A 16,843-nucleotide genomic window follows, 5' to 3' on the forward strand; every position below is an offset into this window, starting at 1 on the left:
TATTATTAAAATGATCATTATTATTAAGGAATTATTAATCTAAGCTCTGTCTGTGAAACCGGGCCTTAGTCTTTGTGTTGAGGGATTTAATGTACTGAATCTTGACAAGTATGAATATAACCCACGAGCCATAAAACTCTCATCCTCACAAACTGACAATCTATATTTAATCTTCTGTGAAAGCCTGTTTCCTGCATTTTTAAAATAAAATAAAAAATAAATAATAATAATGCTAAAAAAGCACATATACACTAATACTTGAACTAAAAATAATGTCAAATATCAAAATATTAATAAATACTATAATAGTATATAAATAATGTTAAAATAACCCTGATAAAAAGTCACATATGTGAAATATAACAAAATATATAACAAAAATTATGAGATTAATAAGGCTTAGAGTTATTTTATGTCTACTGATAGCACTAAAATGTAAGTCATAATTTCTGCTTTATACACTAAAGGGGGTTTTTCAACCCATGTCTGGGTCAAATATGGATAAACCCAACCGTTGGTTTATATTTTTAAATTAAAATGAGACCCTGGACCACAAAACCAGTCATAAGTCGCACAGGTATATTTGTAGCAATAGCCAACAATACACTGTATGGGTCAAAATTATCAATTTTTCTTTTTTGCCAAAAATCATTAGATATTAAGTAAAGGTCATGTTCCATGAGGATATTTTGTAAATTTCCTACTGTAAACATATCAAAAATGTATTTTTGTGAGTGGATATGCATTGCTAAGGACTTCATTTGGACAACTTTAAAGGCGATTTTCTCAATATTTTGACTTTTTTTTGCACCCTCAGATTCAAGATTTTCAAATAGTCATATCTCAGCCAAATATTGTCCTATCCTAACAAACCATCAATGGAAAGCTTATTTGTTCAGCTTTCAGGTGATGAATAATTCTCAGTTTCAAAAAATTGACCCTTATGACTGATTTTGTGGTCCTGGGTCACAAATTTAAATCAAATGGTTGGGTTTGTCCACATCTGACCCAAACATGGGTTGAAACAACCCAGCATTTTTAGAGTGGGTTACCTTGCGAATCAGTGCTTTAAGACATTCCTGTCACAATTAGAGCTGATGCATTGTGCGTCACATAATGACAGAAGTGACGTCATTCTCAGAATGGAAGATGTTTATTCTGTAGTACAGGGCATTGGTGAAGCCTTGTATGAGAGCACATCTCACATGCCTCCACAACATGCAAGTGTATGAGCTGTGACATCTTAACTAGCTTGCAGGTATTATATTAAGTGGATATACTGAAGTCTGAACTTACCCTCACAGCCTCTCTGTGGCACATGTGCTTCCATGTGGGTGAGTGTGTGTTTGCAAATGTGAGGCTCAGCGCTGAGTCTGTTTGTGGCAGTACTGAGGTGTCTGAGGTGCATTTGTGCGCCTTAAGATCACCCAACACTTGACTATTTGTATCTAAACTGCGTTTGAATGCCTCTAGCTAATTAAGAGGAGAGGTGATTTGAGGGATTTTGCAAGGTTAACATAATGTTCTAAATGTTTGGGTTCATAATGTACAGTACTGTGCAAAAGTCTTAGGCACGTCAGTGTTTTCACCCTCCAAAAAAGGTTTAAGCCAGTTATTTATATATTTTGCTGTAGTGTGTCAGTAGGAAATATCAGTTCACCTTTCCAAACATTCATTTTGCCATTAATTTTAATAATCCAGTGGGATTTTTGAATACACAAGGAGTCTGACACCAGCCGGTGCTTCACATGGAGATTTGCCAAAAATACAACTTTTTTAAAAACAAAACAAAACAAAACAAGCAAGCCCAGCCCAGCTGAGAAAAAGTAATACAAAAGTAACATAACAATGCAATTAGTTAATTTTTAGGGAGTAACGCAATATTTAGATTTACTTTCCCCAACACTGCTTACAAATGCTAAAGTCATTTTTCTTTCCTAACACAAAGAGAAGAAGAATCATGAAATTACTTTAAAAACCTCACTGAATCATTGCTAGATTCACAATAACTTTATCCAGAAAAATCATCAAATTTGTATAGTGAATATTCAATATATCTAGGGTTGTGACTTCAGTTTTAGATACCATGATTTATTAATTTAGCATAATTTCAAAGATAGAGTGAGTGGTTAAGGGCTTAACACCAATAACTGTTAATAAAACTATTCATTAAAAAAGCTGACTATCACAGTCTTTTACTGGTTGACCAAGGTTTGTGAACATATGAATTGTTTTGCTACTCTGTGTTTCACTGTGAACATAAACATAAGCCACCCTGCAAAGTTTTACAGTGTTTTCATTTATTTTGTTTAGTCAGCTCTCTCTGCATTTTTTGAAACCAATGTGAATTGTCTGTGGCTAAATCAGTGCATTGCTGATAAAGACATGCATTGTAATGGGAACCATATGAGGTACTCCTCAAATATAATTAAATGAGTATTAATATATTAATAATATAACTCAGCTTGATAAGCATCTGGCAAAAAATGTTGGTTAGTATGACTGAAGCAACCTGACAGCATTAGGTTTTGCAAGTAAAAGTCATTTTTAAATGTCAGATCGGGTAGAAATAATACCTTATGCTAAGGAGAGGAAACCCTGTAAAGCTGTTGACAAGATCAGAAGAATCAACATTAATTTTGTTCATAAAATGTGGTTTAATTTACTCATTTGGATTACAATATAATCCTTGTCTACATTCCGATTTGTCTGTCTCCAAAGCATCCAGGCCAGGAAAATGGCTGGAAATTATGAAACTGGAAGTGTCTGGTGTTGTCAGAAACCAAGACACAGACGCAGTTGAGGTTGTAGACTTTCCTGTGCGTAGACAGAGGGAATATATCCACTAACGTCACTGTAAACTCATGTAGGTGAGATGAAAAGAGGAAATGATACTCAACAGAAATCCTCAAGGAGACAAATCTCTCAGTAAACACTTCAAAGTGGGTCAGTGCTGGAGCTGTTCATGGAACTCACGTTGAGACTCTTTCCAGTGATCTTCAGGATTCTGATGTTCTAATTTTCCATGTGTGTCTGCATGTGTCCAGACAGGAAAGACAGAGGGAACACAGCTGGAAAACAGAATACTTACTGTACAGTATTCTACAAAATACTTAACACCATTGCTCAAGTCGGGCTGGCAATAGTCAGGCTTAAGAAGACACTGGCTTTATGGTCAAATAAATACATTTATACCATACAAAACAGCCAGCTGTATTTGTCTGAATTTTACTCCAAAAAAGAAATAAAGTGACAATGTTATAGGTTGGGAACTGTATATTGTATAGTTCAAAAAAAGTCTTAATATATAATGTTATAAAAAAATGTACACATACATTAAACAAATAAGAAAAAAGTCAAAAATTCAAACAAATATGATGGTTCAGGGAATGACCTTGTCCCTATAAATTATATGACAATATTCATACTTTTTACTTTACTTTTTTTTTTTTTTTTTTTTGTAACATTGAGTCCACTGAAGGCAAGTTTGAAAAACCCAAGTGCAGCTTTTATTTACAATCCAAAATGTGAACAAAGTACAAAACAAACAAAGACTTGACCTGGCTTGGTAAAAAACATGGAACTCACCAACAGTTGTTACAGGGACAAGGCTAGACAAAGGTACAATGAAACATGAGGACTATAAATACTAACAGACGAATCAGCTAACAAGACACGCATGTGAACAATGAGACAAGAAACCAATTACAGAACAACCGAGAAACCACCAGACTAAATCAACCAATGACAACATGACACATTCACAATGGAAGCACATGGCAAGATCACATGAGGGAATCACATGACAAACAGGAAGCTGAAACAAAACCCCAAACCACATGACATGACCCCCCCCCCCCCCCCCCCCCCCCCCCCCCACAAAAAAAAGGGCAGCTTCTGACACCCTAATACACCACCTGAAAAAAAAACAACCCCAAAAAAAACAACAAGTCCAAGAGGGTGATGGAGTGGAGGATCTCCAGGGGCGGGATGGAGGGCCAGGCCTGTGAAGGGGAACTGGACCTGGATCATTGCATAGCAGTTGACTTGGACTGTGGAACAGTGGCGGGCCTGAACAGTGGAGCAGTGGGTCATGGTGCATTGGTGGACCAGGGCCATGGAACAATGACAGACCTGGGCAGTGGAGCAATGGTGGTCGTGGGCCGTGGAGCAGAGGGTCATGGTGCAGTGGCAGACCTGGGCCATGGAGCACTGGTGGACCTAGGCCATGGAGCAGAGGGTCATGGTGCAGAGGGCAATGGTGCAGTGGCAGAGCTGGGCCATGGAGCAGAGGACCATGGTGCAGTGGTGGACCTGGACCATGGAGCAGAAGGTCATTGGGCACTGACGGACCTGGGCAGTAGAGCAAAGGTGAGTCTAGACCGTGAAGCAGTGGCCAGGGTAGCGCAGGCTGAGCAGGTAGCCAGTGTGGCGCAGGCTGGGCAGGTTGGGCAGACGACTTCCACGGCAGAGTAGAAGACCACCATAGCATATCAGATGAGACAGAAGACCACCATAGTAGATCAGATGAGGCAGAGGACCCCCAGGGCATATCTAGTGGAACAGGCAAGGCTAGATCAGGCAAAACTGAAACACAAAGCACAGAAAGGTTAGCATTGGCCACAGGGTCCATGAAAAAAAAAAGGTAGACAGCTTGAGGGTGTCCTGCATGGACATAACTGGATCAGCAAGGTGTCTCTGGTTTTCAGGAAGTTCGTGTACAATCTCTGTGGTTGTGTCGAGGCAATGAGGAAGTTCATGTACGACCTCTGCGGTCGTGTCGAGGTGAACAGGAAGTTCAGGTACAACCTACATGGTCGCATCAAAGCAGAAAGGGAATTCAGGGACGACCTCTGTAGTCACATCAAAGCAGAAATGAAACTCGGGGTTGAAGTAGGCTCTGGAGCAGTCTCGTGAGCTGAAGTGGGTTCTGGTGCAGATTCAAGGGCTGATGAGCAGTATGTGGCCCAAACACACATAATGGCCATCGTCATAACAGGGTGTACAATCGGCAGTGGGACCATTTCAGAGAGCCCCTGGCTTGAGACTACCACAGGGATACCAGCAGCTCACAACGACATAAGCGATGTGTCCTCCAGACTTGAAGCCAGTCTCGAACGTCTAGTGACTGCCTTAATGACTTCATGTGCAATGTTCATGACGACTGGGAACACTGACGTGACATCCATGATGGCTGAAGACTCTGGCGCAATACCCATATTGGCTGGAGACTCTGGCCTAACGTCCATGATGACTGGAGGCTCTGGTATGGCGGCCATGACAGCTGGAAGCTCTGGCGCGGCGGCCATCTTGGCTGATGACTCTGGCATGGTGGCCATCTTGGCTGATGACTCTGGCGTGGTGGCCATCTTGGCTGATGACTCTGGTGTGGCGGCCATGTCGGCTGATGACTCTGGCGTGGTGGCCATGTCGTGAAGAGGCTCTTGAGTGACGGCCATGTCATGAAGAGGCTCTGGAGTGACGGTCATGTCGTGAAGAAGCTCTGGAGTGACAGTTATGTCGTGAAGAGGCTCTGGGGTGGCGGCCAGGACGTAATGAGACTTTGGCGTAGCCGACATGATAGATGAGGGCTCTGGCTCGTTAGATATGACATGAACAGGCTCTAGCTTGGTTGACATGACGTGAACAGGTACTGACCTGACAGGCATGACGTGAACAGGCTCTGGCTTGGTAGAGTCACTGAAGCCCACCAGGTGAGAGAGTTCACAAAAATCTTCTACGTAATCCTCAATGCATCGATCCCCTTGAAGAAAGCAAAGCAAAGAAACTGGTGGGTTTATGATTATTGGTCTAGTATTCTTTAACAATCAGTCCACTGAGGCGGGCATAGTGTAGAACACAAATGCGGTTTATTTAATCCAAAGTAAGCAAATACAAAACAAAGACTTGACTGGAACATGAGCAGACTTGGCCATGAGCGGACTTGACCATAAGCATGAATAGACTCCAAAACATCCAAACTTTTTGCGTTACTTTGATATCATACATCAATCGGTCTGCACAGTGCCAATGCTTCTCGAACAAGCCTAATGACAACATGACCCAACATGAGGGAACAAGGAATCACATGACAAACAGGAAACTGGAACCAAGACTCAGAAATTACAAAATAAAAGACATGAAGCTATAAACATGAAACAAAACCCCAAACCACGTTTTAAACATCTGTTGTTGTTTAAAATAGTTCTTACTTTTTTCTCCAATACTTTTTCTTTTAAATACTTTTAAATACTTTTTCTGTATACTTTTTCTATATTTCCGGGTTATATTTAAGTTAAAAATATGAGATAAAAGATAAAATTTTAACTTAAAATAAATGCTAAAAAAAACAAAAAACAAAAAAAAAAGTACTTTAAGCTATTGGTTGGTAATTTCTCATTTACATTTAAATTTAACTTGATGTACAAAAATAACTAAATTATTAAAAACGACAAAAACAAACAACAAAATTACCAAAACATTAAAATGAAAATATAAAAATAAAAACAAATTCAGCATATGAATAAAAAAAGTTAAAGTATCTCAGTGATCCTAAAATAACACTTGTTTTAAACAAAGATAATTACCACCAGTTAACTGAGCATGTAATAAATTAGCCAGCACATAACTGTGACTATAGGGGTGTGTTTGAATTGGCATTCCAGAATGCGGTAAGTGATATGCTAGTATCGTTAGAAAAAGCGATTCTGTGCTTCTGCAGCAGATTTTTTCAGTCACCCTTCAAATGTAGCATTTTTACATGGTTTGAGAGCAATTGCAAGTCTTGCATACCTGCATCAGGTATAGCTGCACAGGTTTGCCCTGACCTGCCCCTGCTACATAACTTCATACATAATGTCCAAACATGAGCTCAACACTACGCTCTTGCCCTGGAGGCCTAACAGATGAGTGCATGGAGAGAGTGAGAGTGGAGCGATGACCTCCAGGGGACATGACAGTTGAGGAACGGGTGATAAGGTCATAGTGCTTTTGACAGGCATGGGCACTGCTGCAGTCAGATAAAGCTAGAGCAATTTAAAGACCATTTAACGGCATCTGATCCGTGGCCTAGCAGTTAGAGCACATGCTATAACATGCCATGGTGCTAAAGCATGTAACTAGTGTTTGAATTTGACTCACAATTTCTTGATTCTATTCTCCCACATCTTTTTTTTTTTTTTTTTTAGTAAAATGATGACCATTATGATGACCTTGTCCTACATTTTTGTAATTGTATATAATAATTTCATAATTTTTTATCTATTTTGCTTTTATATATTTTTATTTTATTTTATTTTATGTATATTTGTTTTGAATTAACACACTTTTATTATTTTATTTTACATTTGGTGTGCTGATTTTATCTTGATATTCTTTATTGACTTTGCACTAAGACAATACATAATCTTAGCTCCTCTGATAAACACAACCAACCTCTCATCTGGTTTTCTGGATTTACTGCATTCCTAAGAGCCAACGTGTGCTATTAAAGCCAAACTGACCTGCAATCAGCTCCGTCTTTCCTGGATCCCTCATGAGTTACAGCCCAACACTGTGTGCGAGCTGCCCATCACAACAGCCAGACAGAAGCCGTCTGGCTTTTATGAGGCTTAAGATTAAAAGATGGCACAATGTTTGATGATATACAATCTACCAGCTGTTAAGAACTGGACACACTCTCCTTTCAGATGCTGAAGATAGACAACACAGTTATGTAAGGCTGGTTTGGCCCACTACCGTCTTATTTGGTCAATTTTTCCAAGTCTTATTTACAGCCTAGTAGTCTAATAGCAGTCAGCTGTCATTCCAACATAGCCAATTTTTTTCTAGGCGATTTTCCAAATAGTTTTGTTAACCTTTGTTTTATCAAGAATATTTATTTTTTTATGAGAAATGCTTAGCATTGGCTATGAAAGAACTGGTGGTCGAGATGTTTGTTGGCTTGTTTGCGGCTCACACAATAGTTGAACTGTTTTATGGAATTGTTTGGAAAGGATGGGTTGGAAAAAAGTGTGTGCGTCTGTCTGGCGGCAATACAGGTATATATATTTTGCAAACCCTCCCCAGTGAGTCTTTGCTCCCTTCTTTGTCCCATGAAGTACTACATGTCCCAAACTGCTTTGCTACACCTGAACATTGTTAGAATCCATATGTGCCTCGATGAACAACTGCTGAGATCTACACACTAGAACCGCCTGACTTCTGTTTTCTATCAATCTTGGGCAACTAAGGTCTGGCTTGAGTGTCTCTCTCTCTTTTCTCTCTCTCTCTCTCTTGCTGTCTGCTCTCTCCCTCCCTTTCTCTTTCTCTCCAGAGTCCTCGGGCCGCACACAACTCTACCTGAAGTCGTACACAGAGAGAGAAGCAGGAAGGTAAGGATATTTAGCATCTGCGGTTATGAGTTGAAAGCTCATGCTTGCTTTTGTTCTGTCTGGATGAGATTATCAGAAATCTGCTTGGCAGATTTTTGGGGTGGACTGAAGAAACAGTATAATCGTATTGCGGATATTCGGCTTGGTAATGTTAGAGATGCTTCCAGTTCTATCAAGTACATTTTAGCCAAATCATTGTATTGTTATAAATAGTTCAGTTTGATTATTTATGAATGCATGAAGAGAATTATTAAGCATGCATGAATTTTTATGTTGTGCTTAAACAGAGAAAGATTATGCACTACTGGATTTAATTAGGCATTTTCTTGCTACGAATTGTTTTAACACAAATGCTGTGTTGAAAAAGTCCTTGTGACACCTGCTGCAATTTATTCTTTTTACCTTCATGAAATATTAATTTATTAGCATATATTATAAATGTATTTTTGCATTATTCATTTGCAATTTAATAATAATTTAGCATAGCATGCAAAGAGAGGAGGTATAGGTATGAGGTAACGTTAATGTAACTTGAGATGAACTTGGATCTGCACATAAGCAATGTGGGTCTAATTTGAGCTGGGAGGAACGGTTGTCTGGGCCTTTTTTACACTCTTGAGGATGAAGTCATCAATTTCCATTAGAAGAATGTTTCTGGGTTTTGTTTATGTCTGAGTTTCACAGTAGAAAGTTCTGTTATTCTTACACATTTTTTCATGTACTATTATATAACCAAAGAAACCTCTTCTCTTCTCTTCTCTTCTCTTCTCTTCTCTTCTCTTCTCTTCTCTTCTCTTCTCTTCTCTTCTCTTCTCTTCTCTTCTCTTCTCCAGGTTTGATTTGTCTCAAACAAATTTGTTTGAGTTGTGCAGCCATGTTTGCTCTGGGCTCCTTCCTATTGGCTGGACTTGTATGTCAGAGTTTGGGTCAGTACGATTACTATGAAGAATACTACATGCCCTCCGCACCACTGGAGGGAGTATCATCTCCCACTTGCGCCCAGGAGTGCGAATGTCCCATCAGCTTCCCCACAGCTATGTACTGCAACGAGCGCAATTTGAAGTTCATTCCCATTGTGCCGAGCGGAATCAAATACCTCTACCTACAGAACAACCTTATTGAGGAGATCAAGGCTGGCGTGTTCGATAACGTCACTGACCTTCGCTGGCTCGTCCTTGACCACAACAAAATCACCAGCGACAAGATCCAGGCTGGTACCATTGATAAACTGGCCAGCTTAGAGAAGCTCCACTTCAGCCATAACCAGCTGACCAAACCCCCTGGTCCTCTTTCGAAGTCTATGGATGAGTTGAAGCTGATTGGCAACGAGCTAAGCTCGTTCCCTGCTAGCACCTTGTCTGGGATGGAAAACCTGACCACCCTTCACCTGTCCAAGAACAAGCTGACTACTGAGAGCATCACAGGTGCCTTCAAAGGCCTGAAGTCCCTCGTTCTGCTGGACGTGAGCGAGAACAAGCTCAAGAAACTTCCCTCAGGAGTTCCAGCTTCGCTTTTGATGCTCTATGCCGACAATAACGAAATCGATAGCATCCCTGGTGGCTACCTGGCCAAGCTCCCAGCCCTGCAGTACCTGCGTGTCTCCCACAACAAGCTGGTGGACTCTGGAATCCCTGCAGGTGTGTTCAACGTGTCCTCACTCCTTGAGCTCGACCTGTCTTTCAACAAGCTGAAGACCATTCCAGAGATCAGCGAATTACTCGAGCACCTGTACCTGCAAGTCAACGAGATAAGCAGTAAGTCTTTCTCTGTGTCCACCTAATCAAGCAACAGATTTTGCATGGTTTTTACTCCATTTCAACTTCTGTTTCTTCAGAGTTTGACCTGACGAATATCTGCAAGTTCAGCTCCCCGGTCAACTACTCTAGACTGAGGACCCTGCGCTTGGATGGAAACAACCTCACGCACAACAGTATGCCAGATGACACGGCTAACTGCCTACGCCAGGCCTCAGAGATCATCTTTGATTAGGGTCACATCCTGCCAGTAGTACATCAAACAAATTAAGGCTATTGCTCTTATTAGACATGCTGATTGACATCTGCACGTCTTTATTCATGATCCTGGCAGCCACATGTGGTAACTTGCACGTTGACGACAATATTTACTCTCTAAAATGGGCAGCAATAGTCTGGAATCTTGAAAATCTTGCACATAAAATATCAGCCTTGTATGATATTGTATGAAGAGTAGTAGTTGAATTTGACAAGATATTCACATCTAAAGAGAGACATATTTGTGCAAATTGTGAATATCCCATTGTGCACTCTATAAGAAGTTGCACTATATGTCATCTAACTGTATCTTAATATTTCCGCATGTTAAATACCTTAATCGCTCAAAATTGTAATCATATTATTATTAAGCCTGCCGGTAAGGAAATTAGATTAGATGTTTAGAGTAAAATATCTACTTGTATATAAATGGGCAGCAATGTTGAAGGCAATCTAGAATTCAACTGAAAGTGAAATTTACACTAAACTGAAATGAAATATTGCTGGACACTGGGTGAATTTGCTGAGGTTTAGCTAACTGTTAACAAAAAGTTTTTTTATTTAACTGAGGAATTGCAGTGCCAAAATGTTGTATTAATAGCAAATTAGTAGCAGCTTGAATTTCTAAACTCTGCAAACATTTATACCATGTTCTACTGTATCTGCATGCAGTTCATCTTAATTTTGTAACAGTAATTGCTTTCACTTCTATGGTAAACATCATTGCAGTTTTTTATGTATTCAATACAACATTTCACAGCATCACAATGTTAGTCAAATCATTGAACCACAAGATTACAGTAACTTTGGCAGACTATTGTAAAAGTTGTAAGTTCCCTTATTTGTTGTTGTTCTATTTTGTTTTTTAAAATACCAAAAGAGTTTGTTCTTCTTTAATTGAATAAACCAGATTTCTTACATGTGTGGGGGGATACTGATGGTATCAATCCTGATAATGAGGTCAAATGTAGAAATAAATATATTAATATTATACACAATATTTAAATAATATGATAAATTTAGTTTAAGCCACTCCATTTTATCATGAGGAATTCTCTGAAGCATCATCACTTGAAATCTTCAGAAGATATTATAAATCTTCATAAAGTAATTAGGATCTTTTGATTCATAAACATAAGTGCATTAATCTCGATTTGTCTAACTTAAATTAGACTCTACAGATACTAAACACAAAATAGTTCCCTTTACGCACAGGCGAGCTACTCTAAATTTTTTTTATTTTCGACTTGGTTGTTGATCTTCTAGCTTGACTCATGTGGATTTCCTTTTCTCAGCCCTGCTGTCTGGGATGGAAAGAAACTTCTGGTGTGAATCTATCCTCCATCCTCCTCCTTTCTGGCCTCTCAGCCAGACTCAAGGATGGACAAAGTTTTTGTTCTTAGCAAAACCACGATGACAGAACTACTTCCTCAAGGAAACATGTTCTCTTGGTGTCTCTAGCTGAAGTATAGGCTGTGAATATAAATATAGTGATTGTAAGATGAAAAGGCTTTTTTATGGAATAGCTTGTATAGGGTGTTATTTTTGTGGCATATCCGCTGGCAGTACACAAACATTTAAGTGAATACTGCTTTCGAACATATCAAAGGGCTTTAGTAAGGATTATGGAAGTAGTTTTTAAGATACATGTACTATTTGTGTCCATAAATCCCAGACTATGATCAAATTCCCAAAATTTCAGAGTATGTACTGAATTTGATGACAAACTTGATGAAGTATGCCAGTGTTTAACATAAATACTATGGCCAACTACATCTGCTAATGCCATGTTGACATTATCCTTTGACTGTATATTTTCTGACCTGTGATGAAGACCTACTAGCAAAAACCACAAAAACAATTTACTTGGGTGTTAAACAAGTACAATTTAGCCATGTGGAACAAATTTCTGGGTACTTGTAACACTTGTATTTGAAAAGAGCTGCTCAGTTTGCAGTTCTACACCAGTTCAGTGTTTGGCCGCGTGTAGCTGGGCCAGTATTTGAGTTAGCTGTAAACATTCATTCCCTTCCTCAGCTCAGGACATACCTTGGATGAATCATAAAATCGCCCAACATTTGGTCCATTCTTTTCCTTTAACTCTTCCAACCATCTGCTCCCATCTGTCTCTCCATCCTGAACCACACCTTCATGACAGGAACTTCAAAAGTTGCATTTAACATAACTACAGATCTTTCTGCACAAGTCTGAGCTGGCACTAAAAATGAGTGTTTTATTTAAAACAGTAGAATTGCAGGCAGACAACCCAGCATTCCAGTGGAATGGAGGGTCTGGGGTGACCATCTGATAGTTATAGAGAGGCATTGTGGGAGTTCTTTTGTCCGTGTGTTAGAAACAGATGATGGATATGCAGTTCTGGCTTTTCGTTTTAAATATCTTTGCCACTTTATAGCAGTCTGAGCATTTAAGTTCACCACAAGCTGATTTTGCAGGACCAACCACAAAAACCTTTAGATTGTTTTTGTTGTTCCAGATGTTGATGATGAAATGCAGTTTTCTGTACCCTCAGTCTTTCGAAAACCCATTTGACTTTCTTCCGTGGAAGAAACAAAAAGAGTTCATTCATAGTATGGAAAAATGCTGGTTTTAAATGTCTTGTTTTGTGTTTAATAGAGGAAAGAAAGCCATTTGAAACAATGTTAAGTTATTCCATAACCTAACAGTAAAAGTGCAACGCTAGTATATTGTTAGGACACTGCAAAGATGATGAAAATGTAATGATGCAGTGTCATATGTTTTGTGTGAGTGTGCTTGTCAGCTGTGTATTTGAGGTCTTGCTAGAAACCCACAGCCTGTAATTCAGAGTCTACTAAACTCTGTAGAGACTGTGGGGGAAGAGACCATTGTGATGTTTCTTAGTTCATCCTCCTACAGCTGATCTCTTGAGAAAGAGGACACAAGAGTTTCTTGTTGTTTAGAGTGCATGTCATGCTAAGTGAGAACACAAAAAAACTTGCAAAGTAAACACAGATCCCCTGAAGGGATGAAATCGTTTTTTTGCTATGTGATATCATTGTCAGAGAGTTTTGTGTGGCTCTGCATAGAGAAATTTAACTTTAAAGTTGGCCTAAAATGGAAATTCACCCTATATTTATCCACCTTATTTTGCAACACAGAAGTAAGCTTTATTTTCTGTGAATGTGAGAGACTTCAGAATAACAAAGTATAGTAAACGGTTGAAACTATTGCGCTACAAACCAGTGTGTTTATAATTATGACAATATATTAAAATAATAATGTAAAAAATGTCAGTTTGCAGTATAAGGCAGATTAACGAGCTCTTCTGTACAGCTAAAAATAACTGGAAGCAGATGACACAGGAAGCCAGATACATTCAATTTACAAATTGCCGCACCCGCCCTAACGTTTTAAATAAGGTGGATAAATGCTCTGGAAAGTGTTCTTATTGTGAACAATTAATTCATATATATATTGTCAATAAAAATGAGAGTGAGTGATATCCAATCATTTGATCCACTTAAGCCCTACACTTTTCTTCCATTCAACTGCAAGCTTTCATTTAGATTTGCCAAGAGATAAACTAAATAACTGATGGATAGAACCAAGACTCTGCCTTTTTTCTTATTCAATAATCGTTCAACAAGCTGCAGTCTGTAGCTTGGTTAAAAATGATCCAAAAGCAAGTACATAACCAGCCAGTGTTCAAAACTATCTCCTTACCTTAGCCTGATTCACAACGGTAAGCTTGTAATAATGTTTTCTAATTCGGGAGTTACTGGTAGGTTTCCGCAGGAAATTTGAGCATGCGGCCGTTCGTCTTTGCGTCATTACGTCGCGTCTGTTTACATAAAGAAGGAATCCCAGCTAGCAGGCTATATGGCATGTGGAGGATGCTGCAGGCGGCGGATCATTTATAGCCTTTTCTCACAGCAGCTGCAATAATTAAACGTATCATTCTGATGGCGGATTGTAATCCAGAACGGTCCAAATGACAATCATCAGTGACAACTTGGAGATTCACCCGTAGTCAAAAGCAAAAGACTTTGTGGCTACAGAAATTGAAATCTACAGGTAATGCTAATACACACTAAATACACAGTCATGCAATGCTAATGTTGTTAACATTAACATTTTGAGAACGAAGTTCTATAATATATTATTCTATAATATTAATAATTTGCACGTTTGACGTGATCCGAGCTAAGCGATCATTAGTTGCGATTTAATCACCATTGGCAGCGCGATTTATTGTTATGCTTTTTTTCTCACTTGGTCAGAACAAAAATTCATCTGCGCTGAGGAGCCGTGCCAATGCACAACCCATGTAAAGATGATAATTCCACACAAAAAAAACTGCAATTGCAGGTTTCAAACAGAGATGGCGACAAAGAGGCAAAACTTACTGACTGCAGCTTTAAATGAGAATACTGAGAAGCTGCATAATATCTGTTAAGTGTAATGGTAAGTCTGGCTTATTTCCATGAATAGGTTCTTTCAAACAGTTTGTTTAAAGAAATGTTTTGATTAAGTCTTCATTTCTTAAAAGCATTGTAAACCTAAGGAGATTGTAAAGACCATTGTTGTCAATGGTTTATACAATCTACTTAGGCTTACAATGCTTTTGGGAAATGCAGCCCTGAACAGTTCGGGTCGGTTTGTGATTGAATTGTTCAGATTGATTTTGTGAAACAGTTGAACCAATTAATTGAAAAGAATCTGACTTTATTAAAGAATTTATGGTAACACTTTACAATACGGGTGCACTAATATGCATTAATTCATGCTTAATTAATGCACAGATAATCATGTTTTAATGTATGACTCATGAAGAACTAAACCATTAATGATTACTGCATCAGCAACTAATAAAGAGTCTATATGATTAATAGATTAAGTAATATATGAATTGTTATTAATTAAATGTGTCATAATGTATTAATTCCTTAATAACATATTTTATTAACTAAAAGCCATGTACTTCAACTTCCAGTTGTCTGCTTTAATTAATCATTAACTAATGATTTGAATATGTATCGTTATGTTATGACTTTAATTGTTGAGGCACATGGCTATTAACTAATTGTTAAGTAATATGTAATTAATGGGTTTTGACAGTTGCACATGCAGTGAGTGTAATGTCAGAGAATGTGTTTGAAGGATGGGTAAGTTGGGCTGCACACAAATATCAGCACACCAGAATCTGAACTACAGATTGATGTTGCACTGTGTTTAAACTGGATGCGAACATTATCGAGTCATGCCTCAACAGCTGTCTACACTGTAAAAAAGAATTGCTGTTTTAACTTAAAAAAGTAAGTTACCTGGTTGCTTTAAAATTTTAAAATTTCATTGAAATTAAAAATTTGAGTTAATACAATGAAAGCGATTTGTTTAATCAACAGAAACTCAGAATATTATGTTATCTGAACTACATTAATTATCTAAGTTGATTTGACAAAAGAAAAAATGTCATGATAACAAATCATGAAAATAATTTTTTACAGTGTACTCTGGACATGACAGACAAGTGCAAGTCCATTTTTCCTTCAAAACAGAAGTGACGTTTTGATGTGTTGTGTTGCGTCGTGCCGCATCCAGTTTAGTATCACTATCACTGATTATAATGAGTTCTATTATCTTTGTCCGGTCTAGACACAGTGTTACGAAATAGCAGTGCCTGGCCACATGTTCTCAGTGTGCTGCCTTTGAATCCTAGACCTCAGGCTTAAACTTACTCATTCCTGTGCCATGAACAACAAGGTTCTGGATGCAGCAGTTCATCTGGTACAGTGGAATCACGGTTGGAAAGTGAAATCCATGGCTTAGTGTAGATGTCAAAACCATAATGATATATTACTTAACAATTAGCTAATAGTCATGTGCCTCAACAAGTAAAGTCATAACATAATGATACATTTGCAAATCATTAGTTAATGATTAATTAAAGCAGACAACTGGAAGTTGTAGTACATGGCTTCAAACCATTGTGGTAATTAACACATTAACTTACACTATTAGTTAATAAAATATGAATACATTATGAGACATTTAATTAATTACAATTCATTTATTACTTAATCTATTAATCATATAGACTCTTTATTAGTTGCTGATGCAGTAATCATTAATTGATGGTTTAGTTCTTCATGAGTCATACATTAACACATGATTATCTGTGCATTAGTTAAGCATGAATTAATGCATATTAGTGCACCCGTATTGTAAAGTGTTACCGAATTTATTCATGAATTAAACATGCTGGTGTAAAGAGAAACACTGCTTTTGTGGAGCTTTTTGGGCATGGCCTAACATCTGGAGATCTGAAAGTGCATGTGTGCTTTGTGTGAAAGTGTGTGAGATTTTATGGTCCCAAATACTTCAGAACAGAAATCATGAATCCTCTTTTATTCCAGACAATTGCATCCTTTCAATAGGACTCCATTTTCAATTGTGCAATGGGACTTTATTCAGTATCCT

General features: G+C 38.3%; 1 protein-coding gene across 1 annotated transcript; it reads left to right on the plus strand.

The window, feature by feature from the left end:
- The first annotated feature begins 8,085 nt into the window (after nucleotides 1-8,085).
- Nucleotides 8,086-11,304, plus strand: lum (lumican). Its single transcript, XM_051890858.1, has 3 exons — nucleotides 8,086-8,372; nucleotides 9,206-10,126; nucleotides 10,207-11,304. The coding sequence occupies exons 2-3, from the start codon at nucleotides 9,247-9,249 to the stop codon at nucleotides 10,359-10,361; spliced, it is 1,035 nt and encodes a 344-aa protein (XP_051746818.1). The 5' UTR covers nucleotides 8,086-8,372; nucleotides 9,206-9,246; the 3' UTR covers nucleotides 10,362-11,304.
- Nucleotides 11,305-16,843: the final 5,539 nt, after the last annotated feature.

The sequence above is a fragment of the Ctenopharyngodon idella genome, chromosome 4 (genome assembly GCF_019924925.1).
Source record: "Ctenopharyngodon idella isolate HZGC_01 chromosome 4, HZGC01, whole genome shotgun sequence".
NCBI lineage: Eukaryota > Metazoa > Chordata > Actinopteri > Cypriniformes > Xenocyprididae > Ctenopharyngodon > Ctenopharyngodon idella.